Genomic DNA, 12898 nt, shown 5'->3' on the forward strand with positions numbered 1-12898 from the left:
TCAAAATAATTTTCGCAGGTCCAAAAAAATTTTGTTTCAAAAAATGTTCACTCGTTTGAAAGAATATGTTCATGAATTAAAAAATGTTCACTCATTCAAAAAAAAGGATTTAAAAATTTGACGGGTTGAAAAACAAGTTCCAGAGTTCACAAAATATATATGTTCATAGGGTTTGACATGCATAAGTATTTGCAAAAGTATTTTTATTTTTCTAAGCTAACTTGGTTTTGTTGAAAAGCTAGCAACAAGTTCAAGAACCTTACAAGAAATAACAAGAAGCAAAAATGAATGGGGGATGCAAAGTATGCAAAGGGTTGAGCTTCCTAAGATAATGTAATCAAGTTGTCCAACCGAAAATTATTTGATGGAATATATCCTTCACACTCAAATCCCATAAAAAAAACAACAAATTCTATGTAGGAACTAGAGATGAAGAATAAAGGAGAAAATTAAAAAATAACTTTAAAATCTAGGTCCTAAGAGTCCCCCTCACAAAAAGGAAGAATTGATTGTTGGCTGAAAAGAAAACTCTTGCAGCTGGCTGGCCTGGGCTCTAATCTGCTGAACATTGGGCCGTGACGGGTGGGCTAGCAACACTTTAACGGACCTCCTAAACCCTAACCAATCGTGTCCTCCGTCTCCCCGGTCCAGCTCCACTACCAGCAGTCTCAGCTCTCACCAAGGGGAAAAAAATGGCATCCGTCGCGACGGCGCCGCCGGCGGGGAAGCGGCCGGCGTCTGGCGGGCGGGAGGGCGACCAGATGGTCATCACTCCGCTGGGCGCCGGCAGCGAGGTCGGCCGCTCCTGCGTCCACATGACCTTCAAGGGCCGCACCGTCCTCGTACGCACCCCCTCCAAACCCTACCTCCCGTCTCTGCCCAGAATCGTTCCTGGAATCTGACTCCTTGCTCTCTGCTGGTTGCTGCCCAGTTCGACTGCGGCATCCACCCGGCCTACTCCGGCATGGCGGCGCTGCCCTACTTCGACGAGATCGACCCCTCCGCCATCGACGTCCTCCTCGTCACCCAGTAAACCCTACCCCCCTCCTTCCCCCGCTTGCACCCACCATCTCCGCTTAACTTCCGTCCGGGCTTGAATTCAAATTGCTTGCAGCTTCCACTTGGACCACGCCGCCTCGCTGCCCTACTTCCTGGAGAAGGTAAGCAATGCTTCGCTGCTGAAGTCTGGCGAGGCCGATAGTCTCATGTCTGAAATTTTTACTCTGTTCTGCTTCACAGACCACGTTCAAGGGCCGCGTGTTCATGACCCACGCCACCAAGGCCATCTACAGGCTGCTCCTCTCAGATTACGTCAAAGTCAGCAAGGTCTCGGTGGAGGACATGCTCTTCGATGAGCAGGATATTATCCGGTCCATGGACAAGATCGAGGTTTGTACTCTCTTCTCGCTTCTTTTTGGCCGATGTGAGTGACTTGACTTCAGTCGAGGTTTCATTTTGATGTATGAAGAATTTGTTGCTAATAAGATGTTGATAGACAACCCCCGGTTGATGAAACAAATCAGAACAAAAAAATTCATAAAAGGGAAAAAGAAGAAGAATGATACAATCCAAACAAGGAAGGATACTAACCGAGTTCTTTAAGAAACTGGAGTCATTGCCTATATGTCTGGTTGATATTTTAAAGGGAACTTAGATTTATTTTCCCCCATCTCGCTAGCTCCTGCTTGTTGCTGCCTTTAGAAATGCTTATGTGTTACAACTCTTACTAGTCAAAACATTTAAAATGTCATTGGGATGTTGGTTAAAATTAAGAACGCTGCAATATCTGGGCATTGCTGTCCAAGTACCAGGATCTTATTTTCCTTTACAGCCAGCTAATGCATTGTTCTGCTTGTGAAGATCGAAAGTCTTAATTTACCAAAGGAGGATGGTAGATAGTGACTGGTCGATAAAAAAATTGGAACTTTTTTAAGAAGGATAACAAAAGAGCGATTAAGCGATACGATCGGAACAAAGAAGGATACTAACTGTGCTTTTAAGAAAGTGGAGTCATTGACCATATGTCTGGTTGATATTTTGAAGTGAACTTAGCTTCAGTTTTCCCCATCGCTAGCTCCTGCCTCCGTATTTGGGATGCTTGTGTGTTGGTACGATTCTGAATAGTCAAAGCATTTGAAATGTCATTGGACTGTTGGTTAAAATTAAAAAAAGCCTGCAATTTATGGGCATTGCTTTCCAAATACCAGGATTCTGTTTTCCTCTACTGCTAATGCATGATTCTGCTTTGAGGATTGAAAGTTTTAACTTACCCAAGGGAGAATGGATATTGTGTTTTAACATATATTAATTGTCATGCAGGTCATAGACTTCCACCAGACACTGGAAGTAAATGGTATACGCTTCTGGTGCTATACTGCTGGCCATGTACTTGGTGCTGCTATGTTCATGGTGGACATTGCTGGTGTTCGCATTCTTTACACTGGTGACTACTCCCGTGAAGAAGACCGGCACCTGAAAGCTGCTGAGATCCCCCAGTTCTCCCCTGATATTTGCATTATCGAGTCAACTTATGGCGTTCAGCAACACCAACCCCGCCATGTCAGAGAGAAGCGCTTCACTGATGCCATCCACAACACTGTTTCTCAGGGGGGTCGTGTTCTTATCCCGGCATTTGCTCTTGGTAGAGCACAGGAGCTGTTGCTTATCTTGGATGAGTATTGGTCTAACCACCCGGAGCTCCATAAGATTCCAATCTACTACGCCTCCCCTCTTGCGAAAAAGTGTATGGCTGTCTACCAGACATACATAAACTCCATGAATGAAAGGATCAGGAACCAGTTTGCACAGTCCAATCCATTTCATTTCAAGCATATCGAGCCGCTGAACAGCATAGACAACTTCCATGATGTGGGTCCGTCGGTGGTGATGGCAAGTCCAGGTGGTCTCCAGAGTGGTCTCTCCAGGCAGCTCTTTGACAAGTGGTGCACTGATAAGAAGAACACATGTGTTATTCCCGGTTATGCTGTAGAAGGCTCCCTTGCGAAGACCATTATCAATGAGCCGAGAGAAGTTACGCTAGCAAACGGGCTCACTGCTGCTCTTCATATGCAGATCTTCTACATCTCCTTTTCAGCCCACGCTGACTTCCCGCAGACGAGCGGCTTCCTGGACGAGCTTCGCCCACCCAATATTATCCTTGTACACGGAGAAGCAAATGAGATGGGGAGGCTTAAACAGAAACTTATCACCCAGTTTGACGGAACAAACACAAAGATCGTGTCTCCCAAGAACTGCCAATCCGTGGAGATGTACTTCAGCTCTGAGAAGATGGCCAAGACTATCGGCAGGCTGGCAGAAAAGGTACCAGAGGTGGAAGAAAAAGTCAGCGGCTTACTCGTGAAGAAGGGCTTCACGTACCAGATCATGGCTCCCGAGGACCTACGCGTGTACACGCAGCTATCCACCGCCAACATCACCCAGCGGATCGCCGTCCCTTACTCTGGTTCATTCGAGGTCATCAAGTACAGGCTGAAGCAGATCTACGAGAGCGTGGAACCGTCGACCGAAGAACCAGATGTTCCAGTACTGATCGTCCACGAGCGAGTGACCATCCGCCTGGACTCAGATAGCTACGTCACGCTGCAGTGGTCCTCCGATCCCATCAGCGACATGGTCTCTGACTCCGTGGTGGCCATGGTCCTGAACATTGGCCGTGAGGGCCCCAAGGTCGTTCCTGTCGAGGAGGCGGTCAAGACGGAGGAAGAGACGGAGAAGGTGGCGCGGAAGGTCGTGCACGCTCTTATGGTGTCGCTCTTCGGTGAAGTCAAGGTCGCGGAGGAAGGGATGCTCATCATATCCGTGGATGGAGCCGTCGCACGCCTGGACGGGAGGAGCGGTGATGTTGAGTGCGAAAATGCTGCCTTGAAAGAGAGGATCAAGACCGCGTTTCGTCGCATACAGGGCGCGGTGAGGCCCATCCCTCTCTCGGCCTCCTGAGCTGGGCATGTTCGCTATTTCTTAGGCAGAACACTTAGCAGGGCGTGCCAGTTGGCTGAAACTGTTAAGCAGCTGAAACTTGGCTGAAATTGTTTTAATTTTTGTATGAAATGTGTAACACTGCTGCTGACCTGCTGTTCTAGATGATCTCTGGTGGCCTGTTCACTGCCTCTGAAACTTGGGTTGTAAAATTGTAGTCATTTCTAGCAGTTCTCTGAACAATCATCTCACTTCCAGTAAAACATATCTGAGCTGAACTTGCAGTAAAGTTGAGCCTAGTATATTTTTCCCTTTTGGCTTGCGCCTTCTCAACTTTCCCTTTCAGCTTTGAAGTATCTTTGAAGTGTAAATGGACAAACATAGTTCTTTGACAGTCATTTTTATGAATTAGCTCTCATTGTTTTTTTTTCCTTAACTGAACTTTTTATTAATCTTACTAATGATCTGGTGAAGTACACTTTTGCCAACTCCGTTTCCTTTCCCTGGCCTTACTAATGATCTGGTGGAGTACACTTTTGCCAACTTGGTTTCCTTCCCCTGGCTTTCTGGAAGTGCTTTTCTGAAGTTGAACTTTGTTTATTCACAACAGTCTGGTAAGATGCCAATAGAAATCGCTGGACTGAATGGTACAAGGGAAAGATGTTGAGATCTTATTTCCTGTAACTTCTTGTATTCCTGTGCATGATTGGAGCATCGACGGAATAAAACGCCATTCAAAGTCACTGTTTGTGGAACAGGTATGCATCAGAACCCGTTTGTTTCACAGAAAACCAAAACTGATCATGGGTGCATATGCACTCGGTATGTATAAAACATATTTTAAAAAGTAAAAAAATTAGGAAAAAAAATTTAGCATGTAGAGCAACACGTTCTATGAGTACACGTAAATTTTCACGTAAAACCGATAATTTTTGTACCCTATGTAAAAAAGACAAATAATGCCTCGAGAAATAGACTATTTTAACACCAAAAATTTGTCTTTTTAATACAAGGCACAAAATATATCAGTTTTTGATGAAACAACTTTGTGAACATGTAACATGTCAAGGTATACACGAGGTATTTTTGTTTGTATTTTTTTGACATTTCAAAATATATTTAATATGCATTTCAAATAAAGGGTGCATATGCACCCGAGTGCAGTTCATATATTTCTAGTTTAAGCTTGGAATCAACTTTCAATCCATAGTTTCCCAGCTAGAGCATCTCCACCGGCAGCTCCAAATAGGTGCCGGCACCTTCGTTTGGGGGACGTCGGTACTGCATCCTCTGTTTAGGAAGCTGTTTCCACACCGACAGCCCCAAACAGGCGGTTCCGATAGAAGTTTTTTTTTTTTTTTACACAAACTACATATTATGCTTGTTTTATTTTAATGTCATTCAGGATCGAGTAATGAATAATATTTTCGAGCAAATCCGAGTAAAACATTATTCACTCCTCGACCCCGGATGACATATGAAACTTGCTTCATCTCTAGCCTACTACCTACTAGCTATTTGGCTCTATGGAGGTGGACGATCGCCTGCTGCTCTCTTCGGTGGTCTCTCCCCTGTTCTCTCCGCTGCTCCTCCGTCGATGATCCCCTGCTCTCTCCGCCACGAACGTCAAGTAGGCGGCTCTATCCACGGCCACCGCCTCCTGACGCAGCTGCCGCTCCAGTTCTTCCCGCCGCCGACGGTGATCCAACTCATGCCTCTGTAGGCGGAGCTACATCTCCGCCAAACGCCGCCGCTCGCAGACTTCCTCTTGAATCTGCGTCACCTCCCGCTGCAACCGCCGCAGCGCAAGCTCCTCCCACCCCTTCTGCTGGCGCGCCTCCCATGGCGCTGGGTCAGCTCCTCCCGCCGCCACGCCTCCAGGAACTCTAGCCGCTCCGCCTCCTCCGCCTCCTCCCGCTGCCGCCGCTCTGCCTCCTCCCGCTACCGCGCCACCCGCCGCCACCGCGCCTCCTCGGTCACCCGCAGCCGCCGCTCCGCCTCCTGGCCCTGCCGCTCGTTCGCGACATAGATATCTACGGTCGCCGCTAGCGCCCACGCCTCATACTCTGGGAGCTGCGGGTCCGCCTCCACGACTTCTACGGCCGCCTCGTCCCACGAATCGAACATTGTGCTATTTTCTAGGGTTTTTGCACCAATGAGGCAGGGGAGGAGGGATAATATAGATCGTCGGCGAGGCGGGAAACCTCCCACGCAGTGTGGTGGCGGGAGAATTTCCCGCGCGGCATCGTGGCGGTAAAATATCCCACGCAGCCCCCTGGCGTCACTGGCAGGCGGCTCCCATGCCCAAAATTTTCCGCCTCGCGAGGCGCCGGCGCGCCCAATTCACGCCCTTGGCGAAGGAGCCGCCACGGGGTTGCCGACGCTTCTATTGAGCTCGAAAAATCGCTGGCGCCGTATGGGGCGCGCCGGTGTGAGCCCATTTTCGCTCCCGGCCCCCAAATCGCTATCGGAGCCATACATACACAAAATTATGCATATCTCTTTTTGCCTCTTTTGATTCGATGAACAAGAATTTATACATGCTATTGATTATCTTTTAAAAGATTCTTTGGTTGGGGCCTTGGGGGTGATGGCCTGATAGGCTGATAGGGCTTGTGAGGTTGTATGTGGAAAGTGCTACGCTGGTAGTTTTATTTTCTTGAATATGCAGAGCTGTGCACCTTTGTATTAAGGGAAGAAAAAAAGGTCGATGACCAGTACAGTGCAGATCGAGCTAGATGACTGCCGAACCCAGATCACATAGTTTCTTGTAGTACGAGAAAGAACAAATGCCATGTTGAAAGTTGGGGGTCTGATCAAGATATTTATAAAATGAAACATGGTTGTTCTGCTACATTTTTGTTTCGGTATATGGTGCCACAGGAAACATTGAAAAAATCTGTATATTGCTGACCATGTGTCGTGCTGCTATGAAACACGTCAAAGTTAGTAATCAATTTCGTGGAAGCTTTCATTATTGTTTCCTAATTCGAATTTCAAACTTTTTTTCCAGAACGCATCCAAGAGTGATCTCGTTTTGAAGATTTAAACACCAAGAACAAGAATTTCCCAAACGGACAAGAAGTGGGAACTCCATATCAGACGAGAAAACATATAAGTACTACTACCTCTGTCCAAAAATAGGTCTTTTAATTTTGTCTAGATACAGATGCATCTACTTTAATTATAGATACATCTATATCTAGAATAAATTGAGACACCTATTTTTAGAAGAAAGGACTACAAAGTTTTGAATCAAAAATAAACTATGGGTGATGTGTAGCATTCTTCCGTCACTTCTTCTCCTTGATAGCGGAGCCTCTCCCCATATGCTCAGCCTGCTCGTCCCTCATCACCCTGAAGTAGGGCTGAGGTCGCGGGCCACTCGGTTGCAACGGTGCTGCCAAGACCCTCTCATAGGAGTTGGGAGCAGTTCAAGATCAACGCCACTTTGAACTCTCTCTTTCAGTCCCAGGTTGCCTTGATGTGCATTGAGCTCCTTTATTTGGTTGACGTCCGTGTTGAGGAGGCATCCCGCCCTCTTCGTGAAGAGGTGGCAGCTCTCAAGCCGTTGTTGGCTCTGATTCTTTGAAGTCGACTGAGGCATGTCCTTCTGATGGTTTGGGGCTCGCCAAAGCGCAGGCTTCGGTCGCGCTTGACTCTTCTGTGCAGAAGTCATGGTTGAGGAAGAGCACCTCTACGGTTGTTTCTCTCCTCGTTGCCAGTCGTCACTGCCTAATTAATGTGTCGGCTACCTCTGAGCGCAAGGGCATGGACATGATCGTGTGTTGGAGGCGCTTGGCCTTGAGAAGAGTGCTAATGTCGCCTGAGTCTAGCAGGCAGTTGGTTGTTTACACCTGAGTTCGGAGCTTTTGTTGCAGACGAGATTTGTGTTTTTCTAGCTAACTTGGTTGCTGCCTACCCTCCGTGTAAGGTTACGTCCAAGAGTGATGGCGCTAGCCCGAGTATAGAAGCAAGAAGAGGGTACTACATGCAGTTGCTTGATGGTTGCCCCTCCCTTTCCCTAGCCTTTGTCGCGGCGGTGTAGATGGGTTATTGTTGTTGCCTAATCGACGGTACCTCGGAGGAGGGATCCTCACGAGGGGGAGAAGAAGTAGGGGCCATAGGGCGGAGTGCTCTCGGGACGGTGGTACCCGATTTACCCAGCTTTGGAACACCTGCACGATGACAGGGCCTACTGCTGCTTGTCTGGAATTATCTGGGCGCTTTCGCGTTGTTACAATGAGTTGTGGTTGTGCCTCTAGGGCTCCCGGGATCCGGCTTATAAAGGCGCACGGATCTAGGGTTTATATGGAGAGTCCTAGCCGGAATACAAGTTGCCTAACTACGGTACAATGTCTTGCCGTGTACGTCAAGGATCCGCCTTCCTCCAGGTACGTGCTGGATCCGGATACTTCATGGGCTGTCACGGATCCGGCCTCCTTCGTAGGTCGGTTGAGATCCGGCTTCCTGTTCCTGGGCTGGACTTCATCCTTCATGATCTACAGCAACTGGGCCGCCCGATGGGCCACATGCCTCACCACCAACTATGGGCCACCCGGGCTTGCCGGATCTAGGCCATGCCGTTGATATACCCATAAAGTATACCCACAACAGTAGCCCCCGAAGTTCTCCGAGATTCATCATTCCTCCGACTTCATTCAGCTCGGATCCGAAGAGAATCTTGAAGAGCTTCAAATCCTTTACTTGATTCCGAGTTCATTCACTTCGAAAGTCCTTCATCTTCAGACTGGGTATGGAAACGGAGATTCCGCCTTTCCCGCGCACAACCTCCTTATTTCCCGCGCTAAATTTTCGCAGATGCAAATCTTTAGCCGGAATTTTCGGGAGTGCATGGTTAAGTTACCTCCACGTCGTTTTACCGCACTTGACCTAAAACACGTGTCGTCCATCCAACGGTGTGACCGTTCCGTTTCCACCGTCGGATCCGAATCCCGAATCTCCGCGTGTGGCCTATAAATACCCCGTGGCTCGGTAATTCTTCATTCTTTCACCTCTCCTCACCACTTCATCTTCCTCCTCGCGCCGCGCCGCCCGACAGATCTTGACTCCGGCGAACCTTGCCACGGTGAACTCCGCGCGCCGCCAGTCCAAGCCTCTCCTCGCGCCAAGACCGCTTCGGTTGAACGGGAAATCCTCCCCGCCGCCGATTTGTGGTCACGCGAGGTGATTTCCTGCAAGTCCGGCGACCTCGACTTCACCGGTGCTCCGTCGAGCCACCGCGCCATTAACGGTACGTGCGCCGGCCTCGTAGAAGACAAACTTAGTGTAGATCCGGATACTCAAATAACTTGCATGGGTGCAGCCGGAAGCATGCCACTTGATTCATCGCACTGTACTGGTAGCTCTCCGAGTAGCCCGGATCCCAATCCATTAGAACCAATATGTCCGGATCCCATAGCATACCTGCCACCATATGTTTCCGACATTAGGTTAGCTCAACCTTTTTCCGCATCTTCCAGCACCGCTCCAGGCCGGATCCCCTCCCTCAAAGAGCTTCAAGAAGAACTCGAGGGACAAGCTAGGATGGCAGCCAAAGTACAGGAGGCGGAAAACAAGAGGGCGTCCAAGGCCCGGATCCGTGAAGGAGAGCGGGGTCAGTGGTGGCCCTGCGAAACTACTGATGTGGAGCTTAGAGAGCTCCAGAACGAGGGTATGATCTCCACTCACTGGAGCTTCACACGCGATTCCATCGTCCCCAAACCCGAAGCCGGAGAAATCGTCATGACTAAGGCTTGGGTGGAACGCGGATTATCACTCCCCTGCTCGGAGTTTTTCCTCTCCATCCTCAACACATACGGGCTCCAGCCCCACAACATCTGCCCAAACTCGTACCTCCTCCTCCCCAACTTCGTAACTCTTTGCGAAGGGCACCTTGGGATCCGACCAGATGTCAAATTATGGCAGTTCTTCTTCCGGGTGAAGAAGGAAACAAAAGACAAAGCAATGGTGAACTGTGGGAGTATGACGTTCATGCTCCGACCTAGCCGCATGTATCCTCCCCACGACTCACACGAATCCGTCCGGTACTGGAACGCCGGATGGTTCTATGAGAAGAACGCCTCAGTTCCGGACATCCACGATGGCTTGCCCAAGTTCATCAACGAGCCTCCGGAAGAGCTCGCAAGCTGGAGCTTTGTTCCTTCGCTCGCCCAAACCCCTATTTTGGAGAAGGCAGCGCGGAGAATCTCCTGGCTAGTCCATGACGGACTGACCGGAGCCCAGCTCACCCTCAGCTGGTTTTCCCGGAGAATCCAGCCCCTGCGCTACAACGCACGCCTGATGTGCGCTTATACCGGGGCGGGCGATCTCCTCCGAGTCACTCGCCACGATCTTCCGGCCGACTCCCTCAAGAGAAGGTTCAAGACGTTGGTGAAGATTCCTAGGGGCCAACAAGTCCCGGAACTGATCAAGGATATCTACACAAACGACTAGTGTCCTCCGGTAAGCCCTGTTCTTTTCGTTGCTTCAAACTTCACAAGTTTTTGGATGTTAACTCTGACTTTTATTCATATTCCTCCCAGCTCAACACTTTAGCGGAGGAAAACTTCCGCACCATTCTTCGTGTCCCTGTCAGCGGCGACGCGGCGGAGGAGGTTCCGGAAGACGAAGAGGAGGAAGAGGAACAGGCGCCCCGCAAGGCAGCCCCTCGACCTTCGAAGCGTCCCCGCGCCAAAGCTTCCGGCTCAGAAGCCGGAGCTAGCGGCGAGGCCTCCGCCAAGAAGTCCAAGACCGTAAAGCCACCTCCGCTAGACTCGAGGAAAGCGGAACGTGCACGCCTGAAGATGCTTTCAACAGCTGGCAGACGCTCACGCCCCATCATACCCGGCGCCCCGTAAGTTTCCGAATATGGTGCACCTCTATTTTGGCGAAATCATTTCTTATTTGATCCCTTTCACTTGTTTGCAGGAATCCGAGTACCACTGCCACGCGGACCATCAGCCAAGAGCCTATTACTAAATACATGAAAAAGTCTCCGGCAGTTGGTCCCACTACTCCAGCTCCGCCAAGCACCTCCCACCCTACTCCTCGGCCGTCTCCCCCTCAGGCTGATCAATCTCCCCCTCCTGCCGCAAATACTCCACCGGAAATAATTCCGGTTAGCAGCGAGAAAGTGGGCGGAGAAGATCCTAAGGCCAAAGGCCCTGCCCAAGAAGACACAGAAGAACAAGGCCAAGGAGAGGCTGAAGTCACTTCTTCTGAGAAGGCCGGACACGGCGCTGGCGACGTCGTCGTTTTTCCGAAAAACTTTGGAGATCCGGCTGACACCACTTCCACCCCCAAGGCATATGCTACCAAGTTTTTCAACAAGTTAACCGAGGCGGAGAAATGGGAGCTTGAACAAGACTTGCTCAACACCATGCTGAACAACGCCTGGGGGAAGCCTGACGTCGCGACAGCGGAAATCCAGGACTTTAAGAAGAATGTCGGCCAATTCTTCGACAAACTCATCTGCAAGCAAAAGGTACTCCCCAGTAGCCCCCAAGCATGTAGGCGGAAACTCAAATAATAGTTAGCGCTTAGATGCTTAGAGAAAGATTACTTCCGGGAAAGTTTTTAAATTGGATCAGTAGCCCCCAAGCATTATGGCGGAAAGGTTCCGGCAATAATGCTTTGAAGGAAACCACTATTACAGGCCGAATTTTTACTCCTGCCCTGTCTATGTTTTACAGGAACAGCAGGCGCTGCATTATGAGCTGCACAAGAACATTGCCCTTCAGCGCCGCGTTACTCTGAATCAGGCGGAAAATATCCGGACTCTGAAAGATGCGAATGCGGAACTGAACAAACAACTGGCGGACGCCCAAGGTTGGTTTCCGTCTTTTTCGTCATTAGTTCATATTCCGGCTTTGAACTTGTTTTTGACTTATGTTATTATAGGCGCATCCTCTTCCCTTGCTACAGCCTCGTCGGAACTTGAGAACCTGCGCTCCTCGTACCAAGAATTGGAAACGAAACTAAAGGAGGCGGAACTAAAGAGGGAGCAGGCCGAGAAACAGCTGGCGGAGAAAAACTCCGAGCACATCAGGGAAAAGGGCGAATTTATATTGAAAAGAAATGCTGACAGCGAGACCATCAAGAGGCAGCAGAAAGAGCTCAATGGACTCCGGAAATATATGGAGACCGCGGAACATCACTGGGACTTGCTCAACGAGAACATCTTGGGTACTATGCTGAAACCTTGTCTAGATGTTTGCTCCGACTTTTTTTTTTGTGCTCAAATCACATGCTTATATCCTGATTATCTTATGCAGAGCCGCTTGGGTATCCGGAAAAGCGTCGGAATTTGTTCCCGCGAGACGACCTTCTTCAACTTGCAGGCGATGACTGCAAAGATCTCATCTCCGCCTCCCGCAAGATATGCTACAACTTATCCATCAAGAGGAGTCGCACTTGCAACGTTCGCAAACTTGTTGGAAAAATGGACGTTCTTCCGGAGCTGGTGACGGATCTACAAGCATCATCAGCCCGAGGCGCAGCTGCAATGACTTTAACTATGTGCTTAGCACATAACCCGGAGCTTGATCTGGAGCAGGTAACCACGGGCGTTCCTCCGGATGCGGATGTTAACGCGCTCCTGGATGCAGTGAGCGGCTACGACACCCGTATCGCGCGCAGGATCCGGCATGATGAATTCTACGACAAGGTCATTCTTCCTGCGGACGAGCCCTTGGAAGCCGAACTTCAAAAGGAGCGCGACGCGGAGGCACGACCTGCGGAATCCGGAACCCAATTTACCTGGACCAGCTCCAAGGACGCTCCCCAAGAGGAACCCAAGACCAGCGCTGCCGCTTCTGAAGAAGAAGAAGAAAGTGATGAAGACGTGTCATCTCCGGCCGAAGACGCCAAGGAAAAAGATCCAGAGGGCAAGACTTCTCCGGCTAAGGGGGAGTGAAAACTTTTATTCCTGCGGGAGAAACAATGCATCATTTTGGCCCCA

The 12898-nt window shown here is 49.6% G+C and overlaps 1 protein-coding gene across 1 annotated transcript; it reads left to right on the forward strand.

Moving 5' to 3' along the window:
* The first annotated feature begins 651 nt into the window (after positions 1–651).
* LOC127308432 (cleavage and polyadenylation specificity factor subunit 3-I) lies at positions 652–4122 on the forward strand. The gene is made up of 5 exons (XM_051339255.2): positions 652–842; positions 932–1029; positions 1115–1160; positions 1240–1389; positions 2320–4122. Exons 1-5 carry the CDS (start codon positions 693–695, stop codon positions 3955–3957), a joined length of 2082 nt encoding a protein of 693 aa, XP_051195215.1. The 5' UTR covers positions 652–692; the 3' UTR covers positions 3958–4122.
* The last annotated feature ends 8776 nt before the right edge of the window (positions 4123–12898 follow it).

The sequence above is a fragment of the Lolium perenne genome, chromosome 6 (assembly GCF_019359855.2).
Source record: "Lolium perenne isolate Kyuss_39 chromosome 6, Kyuss_2.0, whole genome shotgun sequence".
NCBI lineage: Eukaryota > Viridiplantae > Streptophyta > Magnoliopsida > Poales > Poaceae > Lolium > Lolium perenne.